Source organism: Aspergillus piperis (assembly GCF_003184755.1).
Source record: "Aspergillus piperis CBS 112811 unplaced genomic scaffold BO85scaffold_9, whole genome shotgun sequence".
Classification (NCBI taxonomy): domain Eukaryota; kingdom Fungi; phylum Ascomycota; class Eurotiomycetes; order Eurotiales; family Aspergillaceae; genus Aspergillus; species Aspergillus piperis.
This window is the reverse complement of record NW_020291599.1, coordinates 1,038,086-1,064,849: the sequence shown is the minus strand read 5'-3', so window position 1 is coordinate 1,064,849 and position 26,764 is coordinate 1,038,086. Positions and strand designations below refer to the sequence as shown.

The window sequence follows — 26,764 nt, the reverse complement described above, 5'->3', positions numbered from 1 at the left end:
TGTGACTTTGTATGAACGATAGCCTTGGTTGGAATAGCATGCCATGAGTTGAATGCGATTGTTATAATGACACTGCTGGTTGTGATCGATCTAAATCGAAAATATTCCTTGGATGAGCATACTGAAGGTATGTTCGAAAACACCCCATATATTTCACATTCGTCATAGTGCTCTGACATCAAACGTATCTACAGTTCCGTACAGGTGTCCTGAAAGAGAAGCACAAGCCTAACGCAATACCAAAGACGATAAGGATGTTTCTGGGTACTGTGAAAACTTGTGCCCGATATCCAGAATCCTGGAAGCCAACACAGAAGCATCTTCTGGATTCATCATATTGCTTGACGTCAGCACCTGTAGTTGCCAGGTTTCCTCACCAACGAATGAACGAACGTATAGGTGATTGGTCATATCAACCTGTCCAGTCATTGAGAAATTCGAGACTTCGGCGTCATTGAATGAGAACGAAGGCTTGCTGAGTGCAGGGAAATGGTTTATCCCGCAGCCGAACTCAGTCCCAACAGGCCAGTCGGTGCAGTTGGCGATGATGTCGGGGAGTTCGATGAAGCCGTACCGGGAAATCGCGGTGTAATTGTCGTGTACACTCTGACAAAGCTCACGGACTGTCCAGCCCTGCTGCCATTGCACTCGGATGAGGCTTCGGTTAATACACGGTCCGAGGATACCCTCCACTCCTGTGATGGGTAGATCACGGTTGTTTAGACCCAACATGAAGGTTATGTCCGGGGTATTGATTGTATCTGCCAATATGAACGCGTATGCTGCATTGATAAGCATCGACAACGGGATTCCAGGCAGTGGTGTGGGAAGGTCACCAGTCACGGTCGCTTTTACATCTGCAGCGGTCTCATCTCCCCGCAAGGTCGTGTTTGGCAAAGTAGTCAAACGAGCGCCCTGCAGATAGTTTTTCCAGAAACCAAGCGAATCTGGCGAGCGGAGGCGTGCACAACCATATATGTAATCTGCGAAGGGGGCTGCAATGGGTAGAGAGGGCAAGCGGTCATTGTAAGCCGACCGCATATCGGCGAAGAGGAGCGGAAGCGAATACCCGTCGTATTGAGCATGAGACAGCCATATAGAAAATGAGTGGTCTCTCGGTGACCGAGAAACGAGCTCAAACTTTGTGGGTAGCTTTGAGAACATAGGTGATGGCCCAGAGTGAGTCTCATCAGAACAGCCACCGGCGATTGGCTTGTGCGTAAATGGTATGTCGGTAGCTCGTAAAACAACCTGAACATCTTTCCCTTCGAGTTTGGTGAAGGCAGTGCGTAAGATACTATGCCTTTGTGCCACCGCAAGACATGCTGTTCTCAAGTCACCCACGTTAATGCTGCCGTGGATATCGAAGCTTATGGAGACTGGGGTCCACCCAGCCAGCATCCAGGATTGCACGTCCGTCGCGGGTACTATATCCATCACATCAGTAGCACTCAGTCCCATTTTGACGAGCTCGCGGGAAACATTCGATGAGATACTGCCACCAATGAGTGAAAATGGCGCGGAGTCAGGAGTCATATTGCGAAAGTTGACTCCTTCATGTAAATCTGCCCGGGCTCTAATCTTTGCCGCCAGGCCGGTAACTGTCGGACACTCAAAAATATCACCGACCGTCAGGGATGTATGGAGGTCTTGGTTGATTCCATTGACTAACTTTATCGCAGTCAGAGAGTGCCCTCCGTGGTCAAAAAAGCTCTCAGAAATGCCGATATCTTTGCCAAGCACCTTCGTGAATCTGGCAAGCAATGCTCGTTCCACATCATCCTGCGGGTCTGCTCTGGCTGTCATAGTGTTATGGAATGCAGAGACAGTGACCATGTTTGCTAGAGCCCTGCGGTCAACCTTCCCATTGCTGTTGACAGGTATCTGCTCCAATACCCTGACCATTCTAGGAACCATATACGGCGGTAATGTCTTTTCCAGGGTCTTCCGTACCCACTTCCCTATGTCTCGATTAGACGCCTGTTGTAGTGGGTTGTTGCTCAATTGCCGAACAGACCGTCCATAGTGGTCAGTTGGGAACCGGAACAGCACCCTTGACCCAGTGCGATCAGGCTGAATGCGGTGGAAAATGGCATCCAGCCCACCGCGTTGTGTATGCTGTCGGGCCCAGCTAATTTCGACGTGGAAGCCAGACTGCTTCCCCAGCCTCATTAGATCGAGTGGTGAGAGGGACGGAATGCGCTTGGCCATTTCATTGAGCGACTCAACCCAGCCAGGTCCCCCAACCCGTTGGGCCAAGCGACCCCTTAACAGGTCTACTATAAGTCTCTCCAGGAGAGTCTTCCTGTAAGGGATATTGCTTATTGCGACCACAGATGTATCATTAGTTTGCTCCTGCAAATATTCCAAGAGAGACGCGTGGTTCATCTTCTGCGCTATAAAGTCAAGCCATTGACGCTCTTCCACGTCGTGAATGTTCCGCGGCTGGGCCTGTTGATGCTTCGTGTGTAGGACGGCAGCATAGCGATAACAACTGAGCTCGTTGGTGGCTACCATACGCTTGGGTAGGATTTCCACATGCTCAATAAGCTTCGGGAAGCGACTTGGCAGGGAGGTGAAGAAGGCTGGGTGTATTAAGAGCTCCTCCTCCAAGTGAACGGTTTCCGCCATCTGTGATCGAATATCGTCTATGGTGGGCAATCTCGGCGTACTATTGGCCAAGGCCTTGCTCACTTGAAATTCCTCGTACAGCGCATATGACCGTACATCACCAAGAAAGATGCGTTTGGCCCCTTGCAAGCACACAAGGTCCTCGATAACCTTGAGCAGATAATCAGTGGATGGAAAATACTGCGCCACAGAGTTGATGACGGCCACATCGACAGAGCCAGATCTGTCAAGCTGGGTGATATTGTCGGCTATCCCTTTTTGCAACCGGACCTTTCCTTGTAGACCAGGAATGGTTGTGACTGATGCTTGGACAAAATCGACTGCCGTGCCTGATGGCTCAAGCGCAGTATAGCTCTCTAGCCCCGCGATGATATTGAACAGAATCATGCCAGTGCCTGTCCCGACCTCAAAGACATGGCCAGCTGAGCCCCCATTGAGAAGGGCACCAACAGTGTCGTCTAGCCATTCATTCATCTCCGCATTCTCAATCAACTCACCGGTATACATTGACTTCCACCCGACAAAGTCCCTTCCAAGATTACTGGATCGAAGACGGGAAAGACCATATATGCTTGTATCGAAGAGATCTTCCCAGGCGTTTACTTTCTGGGCCCCGTCCTGGATCTCTAAATCTCCGGCCAAGTGCAAGTCCTCGCCTTCACGAAGTGTGATGAAACTGACCAACTCTGAATCTGCAGCTTTTTCTTGTCGAATAATTGTAACAGCATGCTTGATAAAGCCGTAAGCGAGCATAGACTGATCGATCTCATCCAGCTCCACGCGATGGCCACGTATTTTCACCTGGTGATCCATGCGACCAAGGTATTCAAGCTGGCCATCAGTGGGCCGATATCGAGCAAGATCCCCGGTCCGGTAGGCCCGCATTGATGGCTGCCCGGGGAGATCCAACATCACAAAACGATCAGCATCGAGCCGTGAGTCAATATACCCTTTAGCCAACCCATCTCCAGTAACGACGAGCTCGCCCATTATTCCCACAGGAACCAGCTGATTTCTCGGATCCATCACGTAGGCACCAGAATTGCTCACAGGTGCACCTATAGGAACACGATGGGGGTAGACCTCTTTATCCGTAACGCTATAGGTGGTGCTCAGTACCCCGTTTTCAGTCGGCCCATAAGCATTTATCAGCTCCCTTCGCACCAACGCGCGGGCTTTCATAGCATCCAATGGATCCAGACGGTCTCCTGCGGCAAACAGGATGTCCAACTGACTGATAATGGACGGGGATTCAATCAAGCACTGTTTAAGCATAGCTGGCGTTATCATGGCCACTTGGATTCTCTCCCGAACGAAGGTCTGAGCGAGTGACCTGTAGTCGAGTACAGTCATAGGGTCGATGCAGACCAATGTTCCTCCGTTGAGGAGTGCTGTGTATATCTCCCACACCGACATGTCGAAAGCAAGATTGCTCATATGTGCTATGTTTCCAGCAGCAGAGTCAGGACTGATGATACTAGTACACTGTGTCAACCTGACTATTGCCTTGTGTGGCATTATAACTCCCTTGGGTATTCCCGTGGAGCCAGATGTATACACAACGTATGCGGCACTGTCGGCCCGGGGCATGCTAGTCCTCGCCGCATGCGGACTAGGCTTTTCAGGTTGGGTCATTGTAGCAAAAATATCTGAAATAGAGATAAAGTGAAGATTGCTCAGACTCATACTAGGGGGCTCAATGTGACTGCCCCGAAGGACCAGTTCGCAGCTTTGAGTGGATGACAAGATGGTTTCCAGGCGACTGACTGGGTATTTTACATCTAGCGGTAAGTAGACGAGATTGGCCTTCAAGATTCCCAAAAATGCGATTATTACCTCGCATCCCCTGTCTGCCAAGACCCCAATCACGGTTTCTGGTGCCAGCGACCGGTCAGTCAGAAAAAGGGCAACACGGTCTGATTCCAAGTCCAGCTCATGGTAGGTGAGCTGCGTGGAGCAGTCTTTGACAGCGACTTTGCTGGGGCAGCATCTGACTCGCCGCTGAAACACATCGACTATACTGGACTCTCGTGGATAATCCGTTTTGTGGATTTCAAGGAGGCCATTCTTCTCCAGACTGGATTTGGCGTCGGTAAATGGCATCAAATCAATAGGCGTAGTAGGTCGAGTTAGGCCGTGTTCAAGGATGTCAATAAAAGCCAAATGAAGCATGTTTATGGTCTCAGGGTAGAACAGGTCGAGGGAAAAGAGGATCTCCCCTCGAAAACTGTCCTCTGCCTGGTAAAAGTGGCATTCCAAGTCAAATCTGGAGGCCGATGACAGAGTCACCCGTTGAGCCTCCACACCTTCAATGGCTAACTTGCCCAAGTCATATTGGGAGTGGACAGCGAAGACCATTTGGACAAGTGGGTTTCGGGAAAGGTCACGCTCTTCCGTTAGCCTTGACACAAGTTTCTCGAAAGGGACATCTTGGTTGTTAAATGCCATGCTCGATTTTTTCTGAATCTGCCGAACCAGGTGATAGAAGGTCGTATCCGCATGCTCAACCTTCGTGCGGATACATTGCAGATTGACGAAGAACCCAATGAGTGGCTCCAATTCTTGATGATGCCGGCCGGCGAATGGCGTGCCAATCGTCACATCCTCAGCACCGGTAAGACGATATTGCGTCGCCCTGAAAGCCGCAAGCAGCACAGTGTAAGCGGTGACCCGGTGAGCTTTGCAGAAGAGCTGTAGTTTCCTGTAAAGTGCCCCACGAATATCAACCGTTTGAAGTCCAGCGTCACCGGAGAGGATCGAGGGACGTGGCTTGTCACAGAGAAGTTCAGCTGGCTTGCTTCCTTCAAGTTCCCCAACCCAGTAATCTACTTGTGATTGATCCTTATCTTCCTGCTGCCGTTGCCAAACTGAAAAGTCACGATAATTTGTTGGGAGCGGGTCAATTTGGGAGAAAAGTGGGAGTCCCCGTATTGCCGCAGAGTAGAAGATATCAAGCTCCTTCTGAAGAAGATCCAGCGACCACCCGTCGGAGATGATGTGATGCATGACAACCGATAATATATGATCATCGGGTCGCAGGCGAAATACTAGAGGCCTCCACCCTGCCTCGACTTCTAGGTTGAAGGCAGTGCGTTGTTCCTTTCGCAAAGCATCCCAGATGTTCTGGTTGTTGCTGATGGCCATATCAATTATCTTAATCCCCTTGGGCTGGAAAGGATGAACCACTTGTACTCCAATTCCATCGTGGCCCTTGAACGTCGTGCGGAGAGGCTCATGGCGCTCTACTATTGCATTCAAGGCTGCCTCCAGCGCAGAAAGGTTGATCTGGCCGCGAAGTCGTGTGGCAAATGGCAGAACATACCATGTTGAGCCGGGATGCAATTGGTCCAGAAACCATAAGCGGCCCTGTGCAAACGACTGTACCACCGGGCCATTATAAGGGGTCTTCGATATTGGCGAAGGCCCTTTACACTGCGATTGAAGCCACTTTGCGAGTGTAGCTATCGTTGGGAACTGGAAAACCTCTTGGACCGTGACATTTATGCCGAGGCGTCGATTAACATGGTCAACGAACTTGGCACCCGTCGTAGAATCAAGATGGTCAATGAAACGGTCTGTACTACTGATGTTGATGCCCAGTACATTGATGAAATCTTCACAGAGGACAGATTCGCTGGCTGGCTGGGAGGACTGTTTGATAAACTGCTCTTCACCGACTGACGTTGTAGGTGACGCGTTATTCCTATTGTACCCATCCAGTTGCGAGGCTAGCTTGGCCACCGTTTGCTGCTCTAGAATATCTTGCATCGTCAATCTGTAGTTCATCTGTCGAAAACGATTGGCAAGTCCCATGGCGGTGATAGAGTCCCCTCCAAGTTGTATGACACTATGGTTTATGCCAAAGGAAGATGGGTCAATATGCATAGTTTCCGCGAAGAGCTGATGAAGTTTGATTTCCAGTTCTGTCACTGGTGCCACGGTAGGAGAGGCCGGTATTTGATCGTTCTGGAGATCTTGGCGACTAGAGGCAGAAATAATATGACGGAGTGCTTTTCGGTCAGTCTTGCCAGTTCTGGTCAATGGAACAGATTCGAGTGGGACATATATGCTCGGCCACATATGATCGGGCAATGTCTTCTCCAGGCTCTCTTTGATCGCATCCACAGATGCGTGGAAGTGTAGCAACAGAGCTTCCTGGTCCTGGGAGTACAAGAACGCAACCACAATCGGTGTCTCGCTGCCCTTCGGGCTAGCAACTTCCGCTATGACCTTCTCTATCGATGGGCTAATCTGCTGGATTTGATACTCGATTTCCCCCAGATCGAGCCTTTTTCCGCGGATCTTCACCTGGGTACTTTTGCGGCCGACGTATCTGATCTTACCATCGGCGTAAAACTGGGCCAAGTCGGTCGTTTTGTAAAATCGCGCCCCGGGGTATGCTCCAGAGCCTATCATTTGAAGCCAGGCAGGGGCATCAACAAAGTTAGCTGCCGTTTGGGAGTCATTGTTGAGATACCCTTGTGCCAGCCCTGGACTCTCAATCAGCACTTCACCCACGGCACCGACAGGGGCCAGTCGATTGTGATCTGTGGGATCTACCAGCCAAAGATTTCCTGTTGGCGAAGGACCAATGCATTTGATATCGATCTGGGAACGAATGGGATGAGAGGCACATAAACCCACCCATTCTGTGGATCCGTATACTAAGATCACTTCTACCTCGTCTGCCAACTTGCGGAACAAATCATTACGCATCGGCTCTCCAATTAGGGCGAGTGTCTTCAATGACTCCAGGGGTGTGGCGAGGGATAATGCTGCCGAGGGAGTAAGCACCGCCCAGCTGACCCGCATCGAGTCCATCGCGCTATTAAGACCGTTCAGGCGATCTTCCTTCGACGGGATGCAAATCGTGGCGCCCACCGCCAGGGAACAGTGCACCTCCAGTAGAGACACTGCAAAGCCGTGTGAGGCAAATTGCAATACCCTACTCTGGGCTGTAATTCTCAGTGCCTGTGAGTGGTACTTCGAGTTTCCCAACGCCCCATGGCAGACAACGCAACCTTTGGGCCTTCCAGTACTACCGGATGTAAATAACACATACGCCTTGGTGTCGGGGGTAATGTCTGGCCACTTGAAATCCGCCTTAACAGGTGGCAGCCTCAGTGTTGTTGTTGCGGATAGGGTAACGACTACGCCAACTAGACTTGATAACACCGGTTCAAGGTCCGGAGATGAAATCCCGAATGTAGCGTTTACCTGTGTAATGATGTCCTCCAGTCTCTTGAATGGTTGGGTTGAGTCAAGGGGCACATAAGTGCCACCGGCCTTCATGATAGCGATTTCTGCCACGGTCATCCACTGAGAGTTGGTCATCATCATGGGAACCATGCATTGTGGCCCAATACCCAAGCCTTGAAGATAGCTGGCCCACCGCGTTGTCAGGGAGTCAAACTCAGAGTACGATAGCACCCCATCCCACGCACAGATGACTGGGTGATGCGGACGCTCGCACGCGTGTTGATGGACCTGCTCAATCAAAGATACCGCTGGACCCCGGTTATCTTTACGGTTCCACCGTAGAACATGGTCGCGATTCGATGAGCTGAATAGGCTCAGGTCCATGATGCGTCTATGACTGTCGGCCAAAATTTCCTGTATGACCTGCAAGACGGTGGACGAGATGTTTTCGGCGAGGCATGGAGAAAGGGTTGAACTTTTGTGGACTAGCGATAGTCTGACCAAAGCTGACACCTCGTCTACCTCACCCACCAGCGCAATGCTATAGTTCCACTTCTCGGCCTAGAGTTGCCCATTAGCGCCCAAAAGTTCCCAATCCGCTTCAATCAGAGCGAATGTCATAACTTACCTCTATCAGTAATTCTGATCGATCAGACTCGGAAATCTCTCGAATCAGGGCAATGGCGGTATTATGAGCTGGGGGGCACTCATCACAGAGATTCCCTGATTCTGTACCGATATCCGACTCGAGCAGCTTCATCACTGAAATATCAGGTAGTATGCCTGACTGGATGACTTTCTCCGGGCCTGAAGCCCGGTGTGGGGGGCTATCGCGATAGTCCCGATAACCAATGCATATACGGTCAATTTCCAGAAATGGCCACATGACAATCAACCAGACAGTCTTAATGAACAGCGGAATTGCAGTCCCAGTGTCGCGGCAGAACTTTTCGATTTCCGTAACGGGCAAAGTGAGAACATCTTGCACCCTGACTGTGCATTCTGCCTCTACACCATCATTAAGACTTGGGAAATTGCCCCCGATTTCCCCTTGGTTCGCCATTGCGAGTGTTCAAATAAAGAAGGTCGAAATTTAAACTTGGATAATAAGGTCCAGCCAGCTCACGATGCAACGTCACCACGCAAGAGATCGCCTTCGGTGTGCTTGTAGACCGCGCCGTGATCAGATGAAACGATCTTGGGGATCAGAGACTGTTGGGACTGGGTACCGAGTAAATCTTATACCCATTTCTGACTGTGAGAGACTCTCATTACATCCCGAAACCGGAGCATATCTTCGTGTCATACCGTACAGTCTGACTGATCCGTCATATCAAATGTTCTACACCGTGCAGCTGCTGCTAATAGTACCACCCTGCGCATTGTATCTCGCATTTGACAGAAGCACTTGAATCACGTTGCTTCTTTGGCGGGCACACCGCTATCATCTCATGTGGGCTCTACTTGTCCAGTAAATGTACTGAAATGGTCGTTGGCACAGACGGTTGCCACGGTGAATACTGCTGATCTGTTAATCACCTCTCTTCTGGTACTCCTGATCTCTGCCTCTATCACTGTTGGTAGTTGCAGTATTTCAACTCCATGGTATGATTCCCACCTAGTTCTGGGTAAATGACGTTGTAGGGAACTGAGTAACTACCCCGATGAACAAGTAGATCTGCAGGAGGAAGAAGGAATTGATTGGGGTGGCCTCAGGCCACGTGGCCACCGCCCTTCCACACCGCAAACAACCACGAAGTCAAATCATGTCATACCTCCAACACGGCTATATGTCAGGAAAACTTTGAATGCCTGGTCAAATCTGCCTTTTCCCTAGGGGGGCTTACCTTGGTCCTCATCGGACAATGTGTGTCCATATTGCATTGTAGTCATGCGTTTACTACTAACACAACCTTACCAACTGCCGGGAGCGAGCCTGACACTCCATTGAACATCCTGACCACGTTCAAAGCAGGCGAGAAGTCTGTCGATGTGCAAGCAAACGGTGCGTTCTCCCTGAAAACGAAATCAAAATTCATAAACATAGCATCGAGCAGAACGAAAGAGGGGAGGAAAGAAAGAAGTTACTTACTCACTTTACAACGAGCTATGGCCAAGGGCTTCATGTTATCTGTAGGCGTACAGTTGCTGAACGCATGAAAAGAAGCGACCGAAGCTAACAAAGGAATATAGTACTCTCATGACTGCGTAATGAACGCACAAAAGCCAAGATATCCGATCCGGCATTGGGAAACCACAGTTCAAACGGGCTTTGGTTGTGTCGGGAACCTCCAGCAACGCACTCGAACTGATTTCACTTACTGACTATACCCGTGACTGGTTTTTGTTACTTGAGATGTACGTCAGATTGAACTCGGTGTCTCGCTATTGGCTTCTTTGATTCCTTAAGCAGAGCTGAAAGAGTAACTTACGCTTCGGTGCTGCTTTGGGATACGCTATGCTGACTGGTCAGATCCTAATATCTGTCAGATTTGGCTGGCAGGCTGACTTTATGGAGGATCATCAGTCGGATACATTTGCCGACGCCGCAGACCTTGATCGGCGTCGAAATTCGCCATTTTAGGTTCAGCATACTGCATGTAACTTACATCAGTTGTAAAACTCAACCCTTCGCTGAAACCCAATGCCTTTAATCGGACTTGACTGGGCTTTTCCCCTTCCTCTTAATCATCGAACCTACGTCCCTTTGCCCTTCCAAGATGCTACAGAGATCTCTGCATACATGTGCCCAATGAATAGGCTTCTCAAGGTGTAGTATCTTTCGGGAAGTATACAGTGAGCCATGCCGATGCAATCATGACGCTGCAAGCTTTGGGTATTCGGGCTCCTCTTGTTCGAGGAATATGTTTTGGAAATGATTGTTCAGAATAATAGGCGCCCTGACAGTCAAAGAATCTCTCAACCATTTTTTTTCGGGGATTCGATTTCACCCCGGATTCTTCTGTTAAGTAAGATATATAGATTATTTGTGGCGTCTGAAGATATATATTGTTTGGATATCCTTAGTAGCTTCCAGTTGTTCGGTTGCGACTTGGCTTGGAATTGATGATAAACTTTACACTTTTCAATCCCTGATACGATCAGACGCGGAGTAGACCAATGTTTATTCACTGGCTTCCGGTGCCACAAGACCATTCAGGAAACTAAGTTATGGGTAGGACCTACCATAATCTCGCATTCCTGTAATCCATGAATACTTCATTCAGATTATTCCCTATCAATAACCTTTCAAGACCTCTACAGAATCCTACTTTTCTTTTGCCTCTTGTCATCGTTCTTGGCCTGCTGATGTTTCTGTTGGCTGTGAGAGCGGTGTGTTCCAACAGCCACTGAACACCACCTGTAGCAATTCTCCTGTTCCAGTCAATTCAGTGTCACAGACAGCCATTCTTTACAAATAAGTATTAAATACTGATGTTTGATTATTAGAGTGTATATAGTAGCGAGCCGGATTTGGCCCTTGACATTAGTTCAGTAGATAGCAGATACAGCCGCCCCTATGATAAGATCCCCGTTCAAGCATGTTTTCCCAATACGGGTCTCTGTAATCCGGAACACATTATTGACGCCTTCACCTCACAACCAGTTCAACAGCTTCTTGAAGAAAAGCCATTGTAATTAATCATTTATTCCGATCGCCGCTTGCAGGTCACCGAATACTCGGTCGCCATCATGATAGCCGGCTCGGAATTGCCATTCTCTTGCTTAGTTTCCTCGTGCAGACTCTCAACATCCTGGGTACTCTCACCCGCGTGGGTTCCTTTGATCGTACTGAGGTAGTCCCAGTTGCGAATGACCTTCTTGCGCGCCGCACCGAATGTATCCTTGGCATCGGCAGGGCGGATGGGCCTGACTCCACTGCTGGCATGGCTGCCAAAAACAGTAGGGAAGAACCGAATGAGTAGAGGCCGCATCACCGGCAGGCACGAACAAATGATACCCACGTTGATCTCCACCATTCTGTGTTTACGTGTCAGCTGAGTATCCAAATGAGAGTCGAAAAGGTACGAATACTTACGCCCATTTGGCTAAAGTCACCTTGTACCAGGTAAGATCCATACTAGAGACAAATGGCATCATGGTCACAATCCGGATGATTGCAATCACACACGCGCTGTTTACGAAATCACCATATTAGCTTAACCAGGGACAGTGATGACCATACGTGAGACACTTACAAGGAACCCATCATCAGCACTATCATCAATAGCACCCGCTGCTTGAGAGTAGTCTGAAGAGACCAGCAGAGTCGAATGGGTAGTGCCAAGGTGATAAGATCGGAGAACAGGTTGAAAGCCGCATTGGCGTAGACAAAGGAAAGTTGGTCAACACATTTGGCGGTCGGCATTAGGGTCACATCCCAACTAGCCTGCACCGGTATACAGCCGAGGGTAAAGACCAGCAAACTGATGATATTGTACAAGGCAACGAAGACCATGATGCCGTATGTCATTTGCCGGAACCGCTTTTCGGGACTCAAGCGCAGGTAGAACAACAAGATGGACGTTTTGACCAGCCAGATTCCGACAACGAAGATGTCCTCGGCCGCAAGATCATACTGCAATCATTAGTGGCGGCCCGGTATGTGTGGGATGCGCCTGTGAAACGTACCTGTTTGAAAGGCTTGATCTTACTGAGGTATAAGTCCCAAATGTGGACCCCATATCCATTCCTGATGTCTGCGCATATCAGTAACGCCATTACCGTACATCTTAGTCTTGATACATACTGAGCATGCACAAGATGGCAAACAACCACGCGCACACTTGTGCCCAGATACAGAACCCTGCGAGCCCATCAGTCGGGTGTCCTCATGATATGCTTGGGATGGGCACTCACAATCATCAACTCCGATGGTCTTCTGGAGCTTACCACGGGTGTACAAGCGGAGGATCAAGACGGCCGTGCCTGTGAGGCAGAGGGCGATATTGAGAGAATAGATCTGATAGTTCTGGTTCGGTGGGTTCACAAAGTTGGGCGTCACGCCATCGGGAGGCGGGGAGGCGGGGATCTGGTTGAGGTCGACCGACGGCATGGTGGGAGAGGCTTGTCTTTGCGCGTCCGTGAGAGAGCTGGTCCTGATCAAAAGCGAAGATTGCAAAGGACGCTGGCTGTCGCTTCGCTACTTATCCTTCTTGTTCATGGTGCTCTCCTCCAACTTGCCCTGGCTCGAGCGCGGAGGAATGGACTCGTTCGTATGCAGGCCGGAGCGACTACCGAGAGACCATTCTCACCTGCATCGTATAGTTTGCGATCTCCGGGGAACAGAGAATCACCGTCACTATCCCATTGAGGAGACGCCACTGGCCATCAGATTTCCTAATCTGGCGGGAACGAATATGGGAGAAAGCTTCCTGTGTACCTGGATCGTGTGACAACGAGACTAGTCTGGGATACAATGGTCCGATTATCCCTGTCAGGGGCATTGTCAGAGATCCCGGATGCGGCATAAGTTGCATCTGTCAGATGCAGGGGTTGATGGAAATCTGGGCGGAACATGACAGGTTCGAAGACCCTGGGGTTGCCCCAAGAATCTGCCGGGAGATATCACAAAGCCAGGCTGACTGGTTCGACGGTCGTACATAATATGGTGGAGCCGGACAAGGAGGGGAAATTGAGCTGAGGTGGGAATGGGGAGGGGGTGAACGGATGATCGGCGGAGAAAGTGAGTTGAGTGGGTTGGGAATATAGTCTAGTCGAGCTGCTATCCGGGATGATGGGGGAGAACAGTGGTCGAACGGAATGTATGTGAGGCGAGCACAGGCCCTGGCCTGGTCCATCCACAGCAAAGTACAGAGGCCCGTCCACCAACTATGATCCTTCGTCTCTACCTTGAATCCGGATTCTGTCATACCTATTGGAGGGTCACCTCGTATTCCTGTCGGCTGTTTCCCCGACTTGGCTGAGGAAGCTGGACGTATCGGCTTGTGGCGCACCGGCGCTGCCTGGACGCCGTCTGGCGCTATCGCTGCAGGTCGCGTTGCCTATCCACTCGCTTCCCGCCAATCAACCTGGCAAGATCCCAATGTCCCCCCTGATGTTGGAGCCAAGTGTGACAAGTATAATAGGTAGGTCGCCCTGGTCATTCCCAACGGAGTGGTTCCATACTTACTACCAGGGACCCCGGTCACATAACCCTTGTCTATACTTCTTACCAATGGCGCAGTTTGATCCCAATCTCGAGCAGATTCAGCAGTGTCTGGCCGAGGTCACGGCCGCGGTCGACCAGTATCGCAGTCAAGCGACCACTCCGAATAGTCAGGATGCTCGCTACCAGTTGATGGCTCGGGCCACTCGCTTGGTCAATGCTGTTCGGGGCCCGGCCGACCTCGTCTTTGCCAACTTTGAACATGTACGCTCCAGGTTACCCCAGCCATCATCGGTCCATCTGGAATACACCATGTAGGCTAACGATACGCTATGGCACGCTATGCTAGATGGTTCGAATAGGCGCAATCCGGACCCTGTTGGAAGCCGGGGTGTTGGATGCCATCCCGACCGGGGGACAGAGCATTTCGGCCTCGGAAATCGCCTCCACAACCGGGGTGGACAAAGAACTTATCGGTAGGCCATCCCTGAGTCCCAGGATGCCCCCGGTCGGCGTTGGCCGGGGGTTCCCCTGTCGTTACCCAACTAAACTGACCCGATTCCAGTGCGCCATATGCGCGCCCTGACTCCATTGGGACCCTTTCGCGAGGCGGGGGAGGAATTGTATGCCCACACCCCCGAGTCGGAGATCCTACTGGCACCCCAGATGCGGGCGGTTTTCAGTTTAATGTAAGTGCCGCGGCCTCTCCTTCTTCCAGGTCTTCTTCACACATGTCCGATGGCTAACCAAAGCCACCTGCTGGTCAGGGTCGATGAGTACTCCCCCGCGATGTTGCGGGGCCATGAATACTTTGCGCAGCAGGGCTGGCAGCATCGCATCGAACTGCGCCGCAACCCCTTCACTTTCGTGCATGGCTGCGACGGACAGACCATGTTTGAGTACATTTCACAGAGCCCCGCCCGCGCAACTCGGCTGAATGATGCCATGGTAGCGGAGGATTCTCTCCTGGCGGAAATTGGTCTATATCCCTTCAAATCTACGCTGGAGCCACTTGCACAGCCAGACACCACCACCATCGTGGATGTTGGCGGGGGTCGCGGACATATTCTGCGTCAACTCAAAGAGAGCTTGGCAGGAGTCCCCGGGCGGTATATCCTGCAGGATCGCGAGAGTGTCATCACTGATAATGGTCCGGAGATGGAGACCCACGGAATCGAGCCGATGGCGCATGATTTCTTCCACCCCCAACCCGTGCAGGGTAAGCAGTCCCCACCATTTCCACAGCCCCATCTATCAGTCTAATTTAACACATTGATCATATGTATCAGGCGCCCTCGTGTACTTTGTGCGTCGCGTGCTGCATGACTGGCCTGATGAGGAGGTTCGCCAGGTCCTCGCACAGCTGGCGGTCGCGATGGATCGGGAGCGGTCGCGAATTCTCATCACGGAGACGATCATCCCTGAAGTGGGCGCGACCGCAACTAACGCGTATATGGACTTGACCATGATGACCTTTGGTGGGAGAGAGCGGACGGTGAAGGATTTTGCGCACCTCTTCGATCTAGCGGGGCTGCAACTGGCCAACGTATACAAGGCACCCGGAGTGCCCATGGTGGTGTTGGAAGCTCGCCTGAAGTGAACTGTAGTGTAAAAAATCAGCCGCTCGGAGGTGTGAAGGGGGCTAACTTGACAGGAGGTGCATTCATCTTGTGTTTCTCTGACGTGAAGATCTTCGTTCCTATCAGTCTCATTGCGTAGCTGGTAGCTAGAATGCAATTATAACCTCCCTTCCCATTCCCCTCTAGGTTAGCGTGCAATGCACATGAAGATTTAAATCGGATGGTTTGGGGTAGAGGAGATAGTAGATTATGTCGTGTTGCTTAGAGGAATAGCTGGCAAGAGGAAGCTTGACGGGGGTAAAAGACAGTACTTGCTTATTACTATAGGAAGAAGACTACTTACTCACCACTGGAGAAGGCAAACAGGGTCAGGTGCCCATCGAGCCTATGTAAACATGCAAACAAGGCCAACCGGTCAGCCGTCAGCCTCCAGCTCTCTCTCTCTCTCTCTCTCTCTCTCCATGTGCTCTCGCTTCTCTTTTCTCTCTACGCTTGACAGTCGCTCAGATAATGATTTCCGCAAGATCATTTTAGTTTCATTATATATATATACTGTATCAAGGGCAAAATTCCCCGTTCAGTAGCCCACATGTTCTTCTGTGACATGGAATGACCTCTTGATCCGAACGGATCGACCCTTCTTCAACTCGGCCGCAAAGGTTGGCGTGAGGGGACTATTTAAACTTGCCCGGAAAGCTGAAACCACCGTGGTGGTTATATTCCGCGTCGCATCAGGCTGGGGCGATTGCCACACGGCGGCATCTTCAGGGTCAGGCCGGGTCCGCGTATACTCCGTGAAGCTGGTCAATGGCATGCTTCCGCGGCTTTTCTTGCCCTTGCGGTCAGGTGGGTCACCGAGAACTGCACGAAAGAGAGGACGGAGAGTGACCAGACTACCCGCTGTGATTCCCAAGCCAACCTCGATAAAGGACCAGATGTCGATGGAAAAGGTCGAATCTGCCACACACGTAGATTGAGAAGGGTTAGCCGTCTTGGCCATGATTGACTTGAGAGGAGCAACAACAAACAAAACATGGACTATCGCAGTAGGTATAATGGATTAAAGGGGTTCATGAAGCATGGCACTTACACAAGAAATCGATATCCTTGTAGAAATGCAGGCAAGGAATCCGAAGAATAACAGCTGTACTCGCCCTGGGTACGCCACATGTTAGCTGCTGTACCAACAGCATGGGTGGATTCACGTACACACAACCTAGACTCAGTGTCGCGCCCAGCGCGATCTTTGTCTTGAGAGTGGTTTGCAGCTGGCGAACAAGATCAATGGGCAGAAGTCCCAGCGCAAAGTCACAGACTGCGCAGATTCCACTGTATACGTACGCCACCCTAATCAGCGTATCGGTGCTCATGCAATTGCCCGGTCCTGTCCGCTCCCAAAATTTTGAGACAGGATGGCACTGAAAAAGCATAAAGAACCAGAACACCAAGCTGACACAAATCGATGCTCCCATAACGATCCACAGGATTATGCGCTGATACGTGTGAACCGACAGTCGGAGGAGCGCCAGCGCAATGGATACTTTAGCGATGCCGGACGCCCAGATATAGATGCACTGGCCCAGCCACCACCACTAGACAGGCCATTCAGTATCTCAACAGTATATTTGGGTGAATAATGTCTCTATATCGCGTACCAGCATGGCATGGTGAAATTGATCGAAGCTGTGGAAATTACTCAAATGCCGACCAACGCCGTCCTTCGCACCAGCGATTGCGCACACAGTAAGCACTATATCAAGAACCTGGAAACATGTTAACAATTCATCATCCAAAGAGCCTTGGCTTAGATACCAAACCGTTGTTATTGGATCGGGGAAAACGGAAATCTCGAGGGGCTTTCTCACCATTGCAAGAACCATCAATGTATCGTCCCATCCAAATGCTTTGAGCATCCGCCATCGCACGAAGCATCGAAAGGATACTGTCAGAAGCGATATAGCCATGACCACTACAGACACGGCCACAAGAACCTCACTACGTCCTTCCAGTGGCATTTTCGCGAGTGGTGGCCGGTCAGATGGCACCGGGCAGAAGGAGAACTGATTGTCGGCTAATGTCCAAGTATCTAGCTCCTCCCGTCATCTTATAGAAATGCTCCAGATGTCGGGGGAGTTCTCTTTCAGGGCAAAGCTATGGTGGGCACCCGGTTCATTCGTAGCGGCGCAGATCAGAGTTTATCACTTAGGCCACTTAGGCCACTACGGTGGTACTTGGGCGTGAGGCCGTGATGGTGACGACGAATCACACATGAGCGATACAGATAGCATGGTGCAGAATCAACCTCTTGGACCCTGGGCTATGAATTATGATAGCTCGGAGTGGTTCCGCGCTGAAACGGCGGCGGTAGAGGACTGCACGATACGATCGGGACGATCCACCAGTCTGAAACTAGATCAAAGCAATGAAGGTGCAAGGAAGGGAAACGCCCCGTGTTTCATGCCTTCACTCAGATGTGACTAACATCTTACCAACAACCGCTTCTCTCTCCGGATAAGCTACTCCACCATCTGCATTGTTTCTTTATGGAAGTCATATTGCCAATCCATCCATAACTAAATTTTCGATTAGCCAGACCCGTGTACGCCGGTAGCGTCCCTGGCCATGTTACAGACTCGTCCTACAGTTTCTCCATCATGTCCTTATGTGTGAATGGAGAATGTGTCACAGCTTCGCAGTGACTCAATACCCGTCATGAAATCGTGGTCAGGAAGAGAATTGTATAATGATGCCGAGTCGCAGTACCTTGACACAATTCGCATTTCACGCGCCCATTAGGGGACTGCGAGCTGTTTCTTATAAGCTTTCCGTGAGACAGAAATAGAAGCAAGCTGCCTGACGGAGGCATGAACCGAGGTTTAGGGTCATGCAGGGCAGCCCTGTCTCAAAAGCTTCGGGTCGAGTTATCTTTTGTGGTGACAGCTGGATGAGGTATCCGGAGCCCACACAGGAACCGTTGGAGACAAGCGGACGATTTCATTGGAGTTTGAGAAGCACAATAAGGTTTATGGCCCACCTATACCGAACAACGATGGGACTCCAAAAGCCAAGTGGTCTAGAACGGATGTCGGCCGATAGGGGGACCCAAGCCGGACATGATCTTGTTAAGACATAAAAGTCCAAATATCCAAAAATTCGTTGTGGCTGATTTGTTTTTGTCCTCATGGTCAAGAAATTTGTCATAGGAGACCAGTCCTCCAGCATCGTGTCTTACTAATGTCTACCCCGAAACTCCGTCACGTAGTAATGTCCGTCCGAGGCACAGGTGCAATACCACCCTGTTCGAGTTGAATTCTCTCCAGGCTAAATCCCACGTACCATAGTTGAACTTTACCATAGCAGGGCCAATCCCATGAATGCCTGGGGCGCCAAGGAGGGCAGATCTCCGTGTTCTTGTCGAAGTGTCCCATCTGAGACGATCTTCGCGGTCGTTGCACTCGATGCGGCCTGGACTGATTCCTTATTCCTAACTTGGTAATATGTTGCGCCGGTCCACCAGGCTATGCGCCAATGGGATGGGCTCCCCATCCCCTCCCCCGGCAATGATGGAGCGGCCTTACGTGCCGAAACCATGAAAGACGCTCAAGGCTTGGATGCTTGGACGCTTTATATTATGGCAGGGACCGAACTTGGAAGGTACGTCGACACTATGTATGTTTTTGACTATGAACCCAGAAAGGAAGTATAGACGGATGGAGGAACTTGGGCAAAAGGGAGAAAGAGACCAGAGAAAGGTAAGCAGAGGAACTGCTTACCGCCTACCGCAAGTGTTACTCACAGGCAGCGGCAGAAACTCGCAGTTACCGCCTTTCTAATTCGCCCACTGGGTATATCGCTGTTTCATACATCCAGGTGTGGGCTTCAGGCATAAACCAGCTTTCATACGTAGCTCGGACTATTCTATCATGGTGATGAAGATTTGCACTACGCACCCCGTCTGAGGTGACCCGTTCTCTATATTCGTCAGGAACTCTTTCTTTATTTGATATCTCACTATTCACCTTGTCCGCCTGGTTCGGTTCCAAAACACTACTAACTACCTATTTATGACCACATGCCATGATAAGGTTACTACTGATTCAATCGCCAAGTTGTTCTGGACACTGCTAATGACTGGCCATTCAGTGAACCGGATTCCCCGTGTTATATCGCAATAACGGTCGAAAAGGCTACTCTTACCATCAGCCAGTAGATACCTTTTTTGTGCAGCAAATCATGATGATATCCCTCTTCAAGAACATAAGAACCCCGGCTAGCACAGTTCTCGCCGAGACGGAAGATCATGACTTGCTTTTTGGTTGTCGCTAATCGGTGTGCCCAAACAATCACTGGCAAATCATGATTGGATGCCAGATGCTCCATGGCTCCCTGGCCAGCTTTTTGAAATATGAATCTAGGCCTGAGGCGGTTGTATCCAGAAGCAGCAGTGAAGATTGTGTAACAAGACACGCACGATACACCGATTCACAGTTCAAGCTGCTTCTGACTGCCGCTCATGGCTGCCGACAAATGCAGTATGCGTAACAGTCCCCAGCACAGTCGGATAGCCAGCTGACAGCCATGTGCTGGATTGAAGACATTCGTGTCTTCACACACCTGCGTCATTTCATGACTAAATTCTCGCTGAAGGTGTTTAATGTTCTAGGCCAGGCAGGGAGCTATGTCCGATGGTCCCAGCAAATATATGGGGCCTTGGGTGACTAGAGGCGGAACTCGACGGTTATATGCCAACTTGATACGGCGTTTTTGCGTCACCCTAAGAGGATGGTCCCCGAGATTGGCTCGTCGAATGGTTCCAGCGATAAATTAATTGTGGACTTGCCGCCGCGGGAAGCAGCCGCAGAGGCTACAAACGACCCACTTGCAATTGTCAGGTTCGAGTGGACAAAGGTGGGCGTCATGGAGCCAAAAGGCTCGAAGGCAACGCCCTGAAACACCAGATCTGCCGTCAAGCCGCGATCGGCAGAGTCTAAATTTTCAGTTTCTTCTTCCTTTGTCGTCGCACCTGGTTTGTTCCTCTCTTCGGATATCGAGTTTTCCGAAGCCTTGGCCTGAGCGATGTTTGGGCCGAAGCTGAAGAGCTGAAGACTTGCCCATGAGAATGTCCCGCCTGGAATATCGCAATACACTCAGCGAAGGTGACGGTGTCGGGTTTCCCCAACGCCATGATTCCACCCCCGTACGTAGCGCTATCGATGCGATCGGCGTTTTCATCTCCTAAGCAAAACTGCGCGGGACGGAGGACTTCAGCGCTATGGTACACAGTGCCGCGTTAGCCAAATACGCAAACACTAGGATGCCAAGCCACGCCTTACGAACTCCTTCTGCTGCTGTCCCTTCAGAAGTGCGGAACATCGGAGAACCGCGTTTTTCATTATCAGGACGGTCATCTTTCCGGGCTCTTTACCGACCCTGATATCATTTCGAAGCTACTTGCAAAAGCCTCCGCGTTCCTCCAGTCATACATGATTTCGTAGCGGATCTTTTCGAAGCCCGCGAGCAGGAGAAAACCCACCACGGTCAAGAAGATGATGGCTTCCAACCTTCAGCCGAAAGCGGAGGGAGTTTCATGCAGCCAGCGTAACTGAGTATGGAAATGAGCGAGAAGACGCTGGTTGGTCCAAATAATCCATGGAACTGCTTGGTTCTACAGAGGGAAAGGAGACCGGGCTTCCGGACGAAAACTTTGCATTTCTAAGTATGATAAGAGCTTTTGGAACAACTTACGGAAGTGATCCTGCCTGTAAGTCGACGCCGCAAACTGATGACAATCGGTTCTCCTCTCCTCGAAAGTGCCTCTCACAGGCTAACCTAATTCCTTTGATGTACATTTAGTTCGACGACATCCTTATCAGGCTACAGCAGCCCACCAGGGCAAGGGCTAGAGTGAAGAACATCCAAGAATAAAGTTGGGCGTGTCAAACAACCTCGAACCTCAACAGTGGAACATCTTGACCAGCTTTGCGACGAGCCAACTTTGGAGCGAGAGGCCTGCTGTGTCTATCTCAGGATAGCTGACAGACCATTGCAGAGGTCAGAGCCAACTTACCAGCTACACCAAAAACTCTTAGTGAGATCTACGAACTATGGAAGCCTTTGACCACTTTGGTTGCTTACAACAATATGACTTCCTTCAGAAAGCATTTGGTATAGTAGTGAAGTTCTTCGCGACCGTTCCCATTTCCACACTGATTACTGAATACTTGTTGGCATGCGGCTCTTTCTTCTTTCTTCTCTCTCTTCTTCTTATTCTACCATTACCTCTCTAGCCTCGGCCATCGAATTCAATTTCTGCCGTGGGCTAGGTATGATAGACTTCACCTGAGCAAGCACTAGTTATTGGGTGCTTTGGCGGGTATTAATGCCTTGTCGCAACACAACGATATAATGCCACGAGAACCGTGAATAGTTCATGGGTAATCATGATCATTGAGCAGCCGGTTTCTGCATGGTTCACTATTACTTCAGCCAGATTCTCGCCTGCGGCATTAATCGACCCCGTGGCTCGTCCAGGAATAGGATCCATGACTTCTTCTCCATTCTGCGCTTAACGACGGGCTGTTAGCGGTGACCCCCACTGATATTGAGACCTTTTCATCAACAATAATGCAGTTACCCTACATCAGAAAAGGCTAGGCTAGGCGATTTCAGGAATCTGACCTGTCCACAGGAGATAACTCATCTGTGAAGGCTGGATTATAGGCTTGGATATATATGTCCATTTTCACGTTGTCTGGCTGAGTCTCCTGTCGGTTCCACCAAGTACAATGGCGGGAATCTGATCATCGGACGAGAGAATTATTGGTGCACATATATCCGATATCGGTCTCCCGCCACTTTGTGTCTGAATTATAGAGGTGTGAGCATGACCATGATATTTTCAGGGTTGCCTCTATCTTGATTGTCGACAGATTCCGTCAAATATCATCACCGCTCTCAAAAGGCAGCCATGGTGGTCTTCCTCATTTTGAGGCTCCGATAACAGCAGTGATCATCGATCTTCGAAATCGGGCAATGAACCCACACAGAACGAGCTACGGGCGTCGCATGAGCCAACGGAACATTGCTGAAAGGTATGCCAGGTCGGCGTGAAGCGTTGATATCGCGCAGGCCGCTGTGGGCGATGCGGAGCCAGTCAATCACCCTGTAAAGTTTAGTGCAGGTACTAGACGCCATGGTTATAATCGTAAGTGGAGTTCCAACCATTTTCAGGATACTGGCTATCTTTAGTATAGAGTAAAAAGCCTTGCCTAAACTACGCATGTCTCTCTCCCAAATTACATGCGGGAAAGTCTGGCAACCCGCATAATGACGGTGTGTATATTGGAAATGTGTTCGTCGCGATAGAGTTTCAGCCCGACCAGTGCACCAGGGAAAGGCTGGCATACAGGGCAATATGCGCGCCTGCTCTCAAGGGCATTTTCATGCCCCTTCGGTGGTATCCTTCGGCCCAGGGACTGCACTTGCGTGATAGAAATGCCTCAGCCCGAGCAAGAAGAAGACTGTACGGAATAAGATGCATTCACCGAGACCGAGGCATGCTGGTACATGCTTCTTTTGGCTCTGAATAAGACGGTAACTGTGAGACTGTGTCTTATATCATAGCTGATAGTTATACTAATTACCAGTGTGAGGCACAAGTACGGTAAGGCGATTGCGTAGGCAAGAATCGAAGTGCAGGAAGACTGTTTGACCGCGTTGCACAGCCCACCGATAGCAATCGTGATGAAGCCGTCGACGTCCCAATTGTGCGGGTCGGCTGCGCAATCAAGGTCTCTACCTCAATGACGCTGATGCACAAAGATTGACAGGCCGATAGCATATCTATTAGCGCTGCCTTGACCAGGCATAGCTCGGCAGTATATGCAACAGAAGTCCCCCCCCGCCGCCCAGGTGATTATATAGTTTAAATGAAACGGATGGGGTTAATTTGGTTTGATTATAGCCTGCTCGAGTCACTAGAGTGTCATCAAGTAAGTAGCTATACAGACTCACAACAACTCAGATACAGGGGCTACCTCAGTATGTAGGTAATCATAAAAAAGTTATGATTATTGTTTTCCGATGCCACTTTGGGTAAATAGAAGCAAGTAGAATCTATATGGAAGACTTCCAAAATCTACCTATAGATGTCAATTCTGTTGAGTATGCATAGAGTGGTCAAAAGATAAGTACCAAGAACTATACTTCATATTGTTTCAAATGCCTCCTCGGTACTTCCTATATATCCAATCACCCCTCCCCCCATATAGTTGATCATAGTCACTGTAAATTCAGCCCGCTGTACTTATTCTAAACATGCATAAGGTCCTTAGTATTAGAAGTCTATCCAGTATCAGTCAGGATGATTACCACTCACCTACACCACCCGACGACCGACCAGGGTGATATCCGTGAGGACATGTCCGCCGATTTTCCATAATCCACTATGGTACAGCTCAATGGTTTTAGCAATGTGCAACGACGGAATACATTGATACTCCTGATCATATAACTTGAGTACTATGAGTGCAGTTTGCACAAGGCATTCACCGTGCTTACTAATGCAGGCATATCTCTCTAACCATGTTTTATGAATCCATCCGGAAACGGAAACTCTGTGGGTTTCGCTCTTCGCAAATGCCGAATGATTGGTCAGACCAAAGAAATCTTCCTGCCAATCGGATGAGAGAGTATTAACATGCCTGATTGGGCAATGTCGATCATGACCGTCTCGGGACGGATAGAACTGGATGAGTAAGCGGCCCTTGAACTGGGGACCCTGAAAAGACCTGAAGATGATGAGTTTCAGCTGTAGCTTGAGCAATTGTAGCATGATGTATAACAAGGAATGGTGTAAGAACGGTGTTAATGTAATATAGTCGGCTTACTTGGCTGTGGTGCCAGTTACAACATGTAACAAAACATAGTGCTCTCTACTATCTTGTTGGTGCAGATTTGGGTCCCGGGAGCCGAAATATATATATTCCACCGATGGATATACTCGCTTACAAAATAATATGTACTGAATATAATAACGACGATTCGCTAGCTAAAACATTAGCAGAATGTAATGATGCTGCTGCAAATAACAATATTACATTGGATAGAGATCCATGGCTATGAGGAATTGAATTAGCAAGAAATAAAATTGACCGTCTTGAGCGCTATCATGGGAACATAGCAATGTGATAACTAGGAGTTGGACTTCACCACCAATTTAGCCTATGTATATACCACTAGCAACACTAGTAGTACTTATTCTCCCATTAAAGAATAGGGTCCAACTTCTAGAAGGCCATTCTGGGGCCTTGGCGGACGATGGTAGCCGTTACCAACATCACTAGTGTTTATTGTACAAGACATCGTTAGGCTAAGGTCGCGGTCCCACTGTGATCGGCAACTCTATCTCCCAGATGTGCAGATCTTATACTCTCTGGTTTCTCCTGATGAAGAATGACATTCATATAAATTACTATTTTTAAACTCGATTAATCCAAGCTCTATGGTATAAGCGGATGTTGACGCTTCCGGTTTGTTATCTATCGCATGCTCTGCCGTTCCATAGCGCCCTCATGTACGAAATACTCCCGTGTCACTGAGATGCCCGCGGTGGGATCTTCGGCCGACATATTCTCCTTAACCAGCTCATCTTCCGAGTCATGCCGCGACAGCTCATCCGGCCCCCCGCGTGATACCGACACAGTGGTATGCTGTTTACTGGCCAATCCAGCAGCCCCGGAGTTGGACAGCTCGTATCCTCGACGGCCGCTGTACGTGCCGGTGCGCGAGTGGGAACCAAAGACCAACGTTCGCAGGACAGGCAAGCACGACGCGATGATAGCAATAGCTGTTTCAATCATGGAGACCGTGCATGTAATCATCTGCTCGCCCAAGTGAGAATAGATAGCGCGGATAACTGGTGCCGTTAGCCTGACTTTGACTTTATGTGATGTAGAAATCTGGAGGAAAGACTGACTGCTAGTGATGACAACGATGACACCCAGCAGAAATACGGATATTACACCGAGCTTCTGCTTTCTCGGCATCTTGAGACGGGCCACCTGAGAGATAGGAAGACAGATGACTGTCACGTTAGTTCACTGTTCAATGAGCTCGTTGTCGGGACTTTTCTTACTGAAGACATCACTGAAGATGTTGACTAGGGGCATGGTTAGCTGTAAGTTCAACAAGATACAAGATACGGAAGGGTGCCATACATAGGATTGTCAACCAGTAGTTAATCGTCGACTGCTTCTCGGAACACGTCACTAGCAGCTAGTCAGTAAACATCTACTAGAGCACCCAATTCCTCTCCCACTCACAATCCGGATTCTCAAAGCTCTTCCATTGGCGATCTGGAGGATAGCATTTGAAGACGATGTCGAAGAACAGCACCAGCCAAGCAGCGGCCAGGACACCTAAGGTGATGTTGTAGATGGTCTGATACTTGGTGCGATCGGCCAGGCGCTTGTAGAATAGCACCATACTGGCCTTGATAAGCCAGAGCGAGGTGACATACAAGGTGGACCCGGGAATGATCAACTGTGGCAGGGGGTAAACAGAGTCAGCAACGAGCAACGAGCGGAGGTGTGGATGCTTGGGAGTGCAGATCCCTGTCCGCATACTGACTTTCTGCATGTTGATCTTTTCGGCCGTGGTTGTCTTGGCCATTTCTGACATGCCTGTGGGTGGGGAGAAACGGGTGGTTAGACGTCGCACGGATCACTAGTAGGCGAAAGAAAGGACAAACCCTGGGTGAACATGTAGTGCTGAATGCCCAAGTCACCGATCAGACATAACGCGGCGGCAACAACGAAGAAGTCATCGAGATAGAGCTTTTTGAGGAGTCGCCACCGGATGATCAGCCGAAACACGAGGAAGATGCATGCAGCGACCGTGCAGATATACCATGCCACCTAATCCGCGAAGTCAGAGCACCAGAGGTTAGCAAAAGGCGAGAAAGACCGACATGTCTCAGAAATGGACAGTAGGAGCTCATACCACTTGGCCAACGTCCGGACGAGCCATGGCGATGGACGTGCGATACTTCGGACGCTCACGACAACAGCAGAGACGTGCAAGGACGAAGAGGCATATTTTGGATCTTATCTGGGGGGCATCCTTGTTAACCCAGGATTAATAACTATCGGACCAGGGGAAAAAGGTCCTTGTCTCCAGGCAAAATTTCTCGGCCACTCGGTGGTGTTTGCTGCTTGTCGCTGAAGAAGTTTAAGTTTAGCTCAAC

At 49.9% G+C, this 26,764-nt stretch overlaps 6 protein-coding genes across 6 annotated transcripts; 1 reads left to right on the top strand and 5 right to left on the bottom strand.

Annotated features, from left to right (window-relative positions):
• Positions 1–136: 136 nt before the first annotated feature.
• Positions 137–8,893, bottom strand: BO85DRAFT_514535 (nonribosomal peptide synthase; the record flags this gene model as incomplete). Its single annotated transcript, XM_025664765.1, has 2 exons — positions 137–8,391; positions 8,459–8,893. The coding sequence occupies 2 exons, from the start codon at positions 8,891–8,893 to the stop codon at positions 229–231; spliced, it is 8,598 nt and encodes a 2,865-aa protein (XP_025515637.1). The 3' UTR covers positions 137–228.
• Positions 8,894–11,244: 2,351 nt separating this feature from the next.
• On the bottom strand, positions 11,245–13,129 carry BO85DRAFT_421614 (putative integral membrane protein (Pth11)). The gene is made up of 6 exons (XM_025657939.1): positions 12,691–13,129; positions 12,581–12,637; positions 12,463–12,530; positions 12,030–12,409; positions 11,870–11,965; positions 11,245–11,811 (listed from the first exon to the last, which is right to left on the bottom strand). Exons 1-6 carry the CDS (start codon positions 12,884–12,886, stop codon positions 11,478–11,480), a joined length of 1,131 nt encoding a protein of 376 aa, XP_025515636.1. The 5' UTR covers positions 12,887–13,129; the 3' UTR covers positions 11,245–11,477.
• Positions 13,130–13,975: 846 nt separating this feature from the next.
• On the top strand, positions 13,976–15,755 carry BO85DRAFT_478134 (O-methyltransferase). The gene is made up of 5 exons (XM_025662879.1): positions 13,976–14,203; positions 14,289–14,415; positions 14,505–14,628; positions 14,707–15,158; positions 15,229–15,755. Exons 1-5 carry the CDS (start codon positions 14,009–14,011, stop codon positions 15,537–15,539), a joined length of 1,209 nt encoding a protein of 402 aa, XP_025515635.1. The 5' UTR covers positions 13,976–14,008; the 3' UTR covers positions 15,540–15,755.
• A 326-nt stretch (positions 15,756–16,081) lies between these two features.
• On the bottom strand, positions 16,082–17,483 carry BO85DRAFT_421611 (cation-transporting ATPase 4; the record flags this gene model as incomplete). The annotated part of the gene is made up of 5 exons (XM_025657938.1): positions 16,082–16,476; positions 16,610–16,674; positions 16,729–17,111; positions 17,175–17,282; positions 17,385–17,483. 5 exons carry the CDS (start codon positions 17,481–17,483, stop codon positions 16,097–16,099), a joined length of 1,035 nt encoding a protein of 344 aa, XP_025515634.1. The 3' UTR covers positions 16,082–16,096.
• A 2,805-nt stretch (positions 17,484–20,288) lies between these two features.
• Positions 20,289–20,927, bottom strand: BO85DRAFT_488420 (uncharacterized protein; the record flags this gene model as incomplete). The annotated part of the gene is made up of 3 exons (XM_025663532.1): positions 20,289–20,618; positions 20,681–20,789; positions 20,857–20,927. 3 exons carry the CDS (start codon positions 20,925–20,927, stop codon positions 20,289–20,291), a joined length of 510 nt encoding a protein of 169 aa, XP_025515633.1.
• A 4,131-nt stretch (positions 20,928–25,058) lies between these two features.
• Positions 25,059–26,547, bottom strand: BO85DRAFT_421610 (uncharacterized protein; the record flags this gene model as incomplete). Its single annotated transcript, XM_025657937.1, has 8 exons — positions 25,059–25,435; positions 25,496–25,603; positions 25,655–25,678; positions 25,737–25,787; positions 25,842–26,061; positions 26,149–26,201; positions 26,270–26,435; positions 26,521–26,547. The coding sequence occupies 8 exons, from the start codon at positions 26,545–26,547 to the stop codon at positions 25,059–25,061; spliced, it is 1,026 nt and encodes a 341-aa protein (XP_025515632.1).
• Positions 26,548–26,764: the final 217 nt, after the last annotated feature.

What these genes read in the sequence shown, in the direction of transcription:
- BO85DRAFT_421614 (XM_025657939.1), bottom strand. Translation starts at nt 12,886, where the DNA reads ATGCCGTCGGTCGACCTCAACCAGATCCCCGCCTCCCCGCCTCCCGAT. An exon ending in GACCATCGGAGTTGATGATT is followed by an intron (nt 12,638 to 12,690) that starts GTGAGTGCCCAT and finishes ATGGGCTCGCAG; the next exon opens with GGTTCTGTATCTGGGCACAA. An exon ending in TGCCATCTTGTGCATGCTCA is followed by an intron (nt 12,531 to 12,580) that starts GTATGTATCAAG and finishes TGATATGCGCAG; the next exon opens with ACATCAGGAATGGATATGGG.
- BO85DRAFT_478134 (XM_025662879.1), top strand. Translation starts at nt 14,009, where the DNA reads ATGGCGCAGTTTGATCCCAATCTCGAGCAGATTCAGCAGTGTCTGGCC. An exon ending in TCTTTGCCAACTTTGAACAT is followed by an intron (nt 14,204 to 14,288) that starts GTACGCTCCAGG and finishes ACGCTATGCTAG; the next exon opens with ATGGTTCGAATAGGCGCAAT. An exon ending in GGTGGACAAAGAACTTATCG is followed by an intron (nt 14,416 to 14,504) that starts GTAGGCCATCCC and finishes ACCCGATTCCAG; the next exon opens with TGCGCCATATGCGCGCCCTG.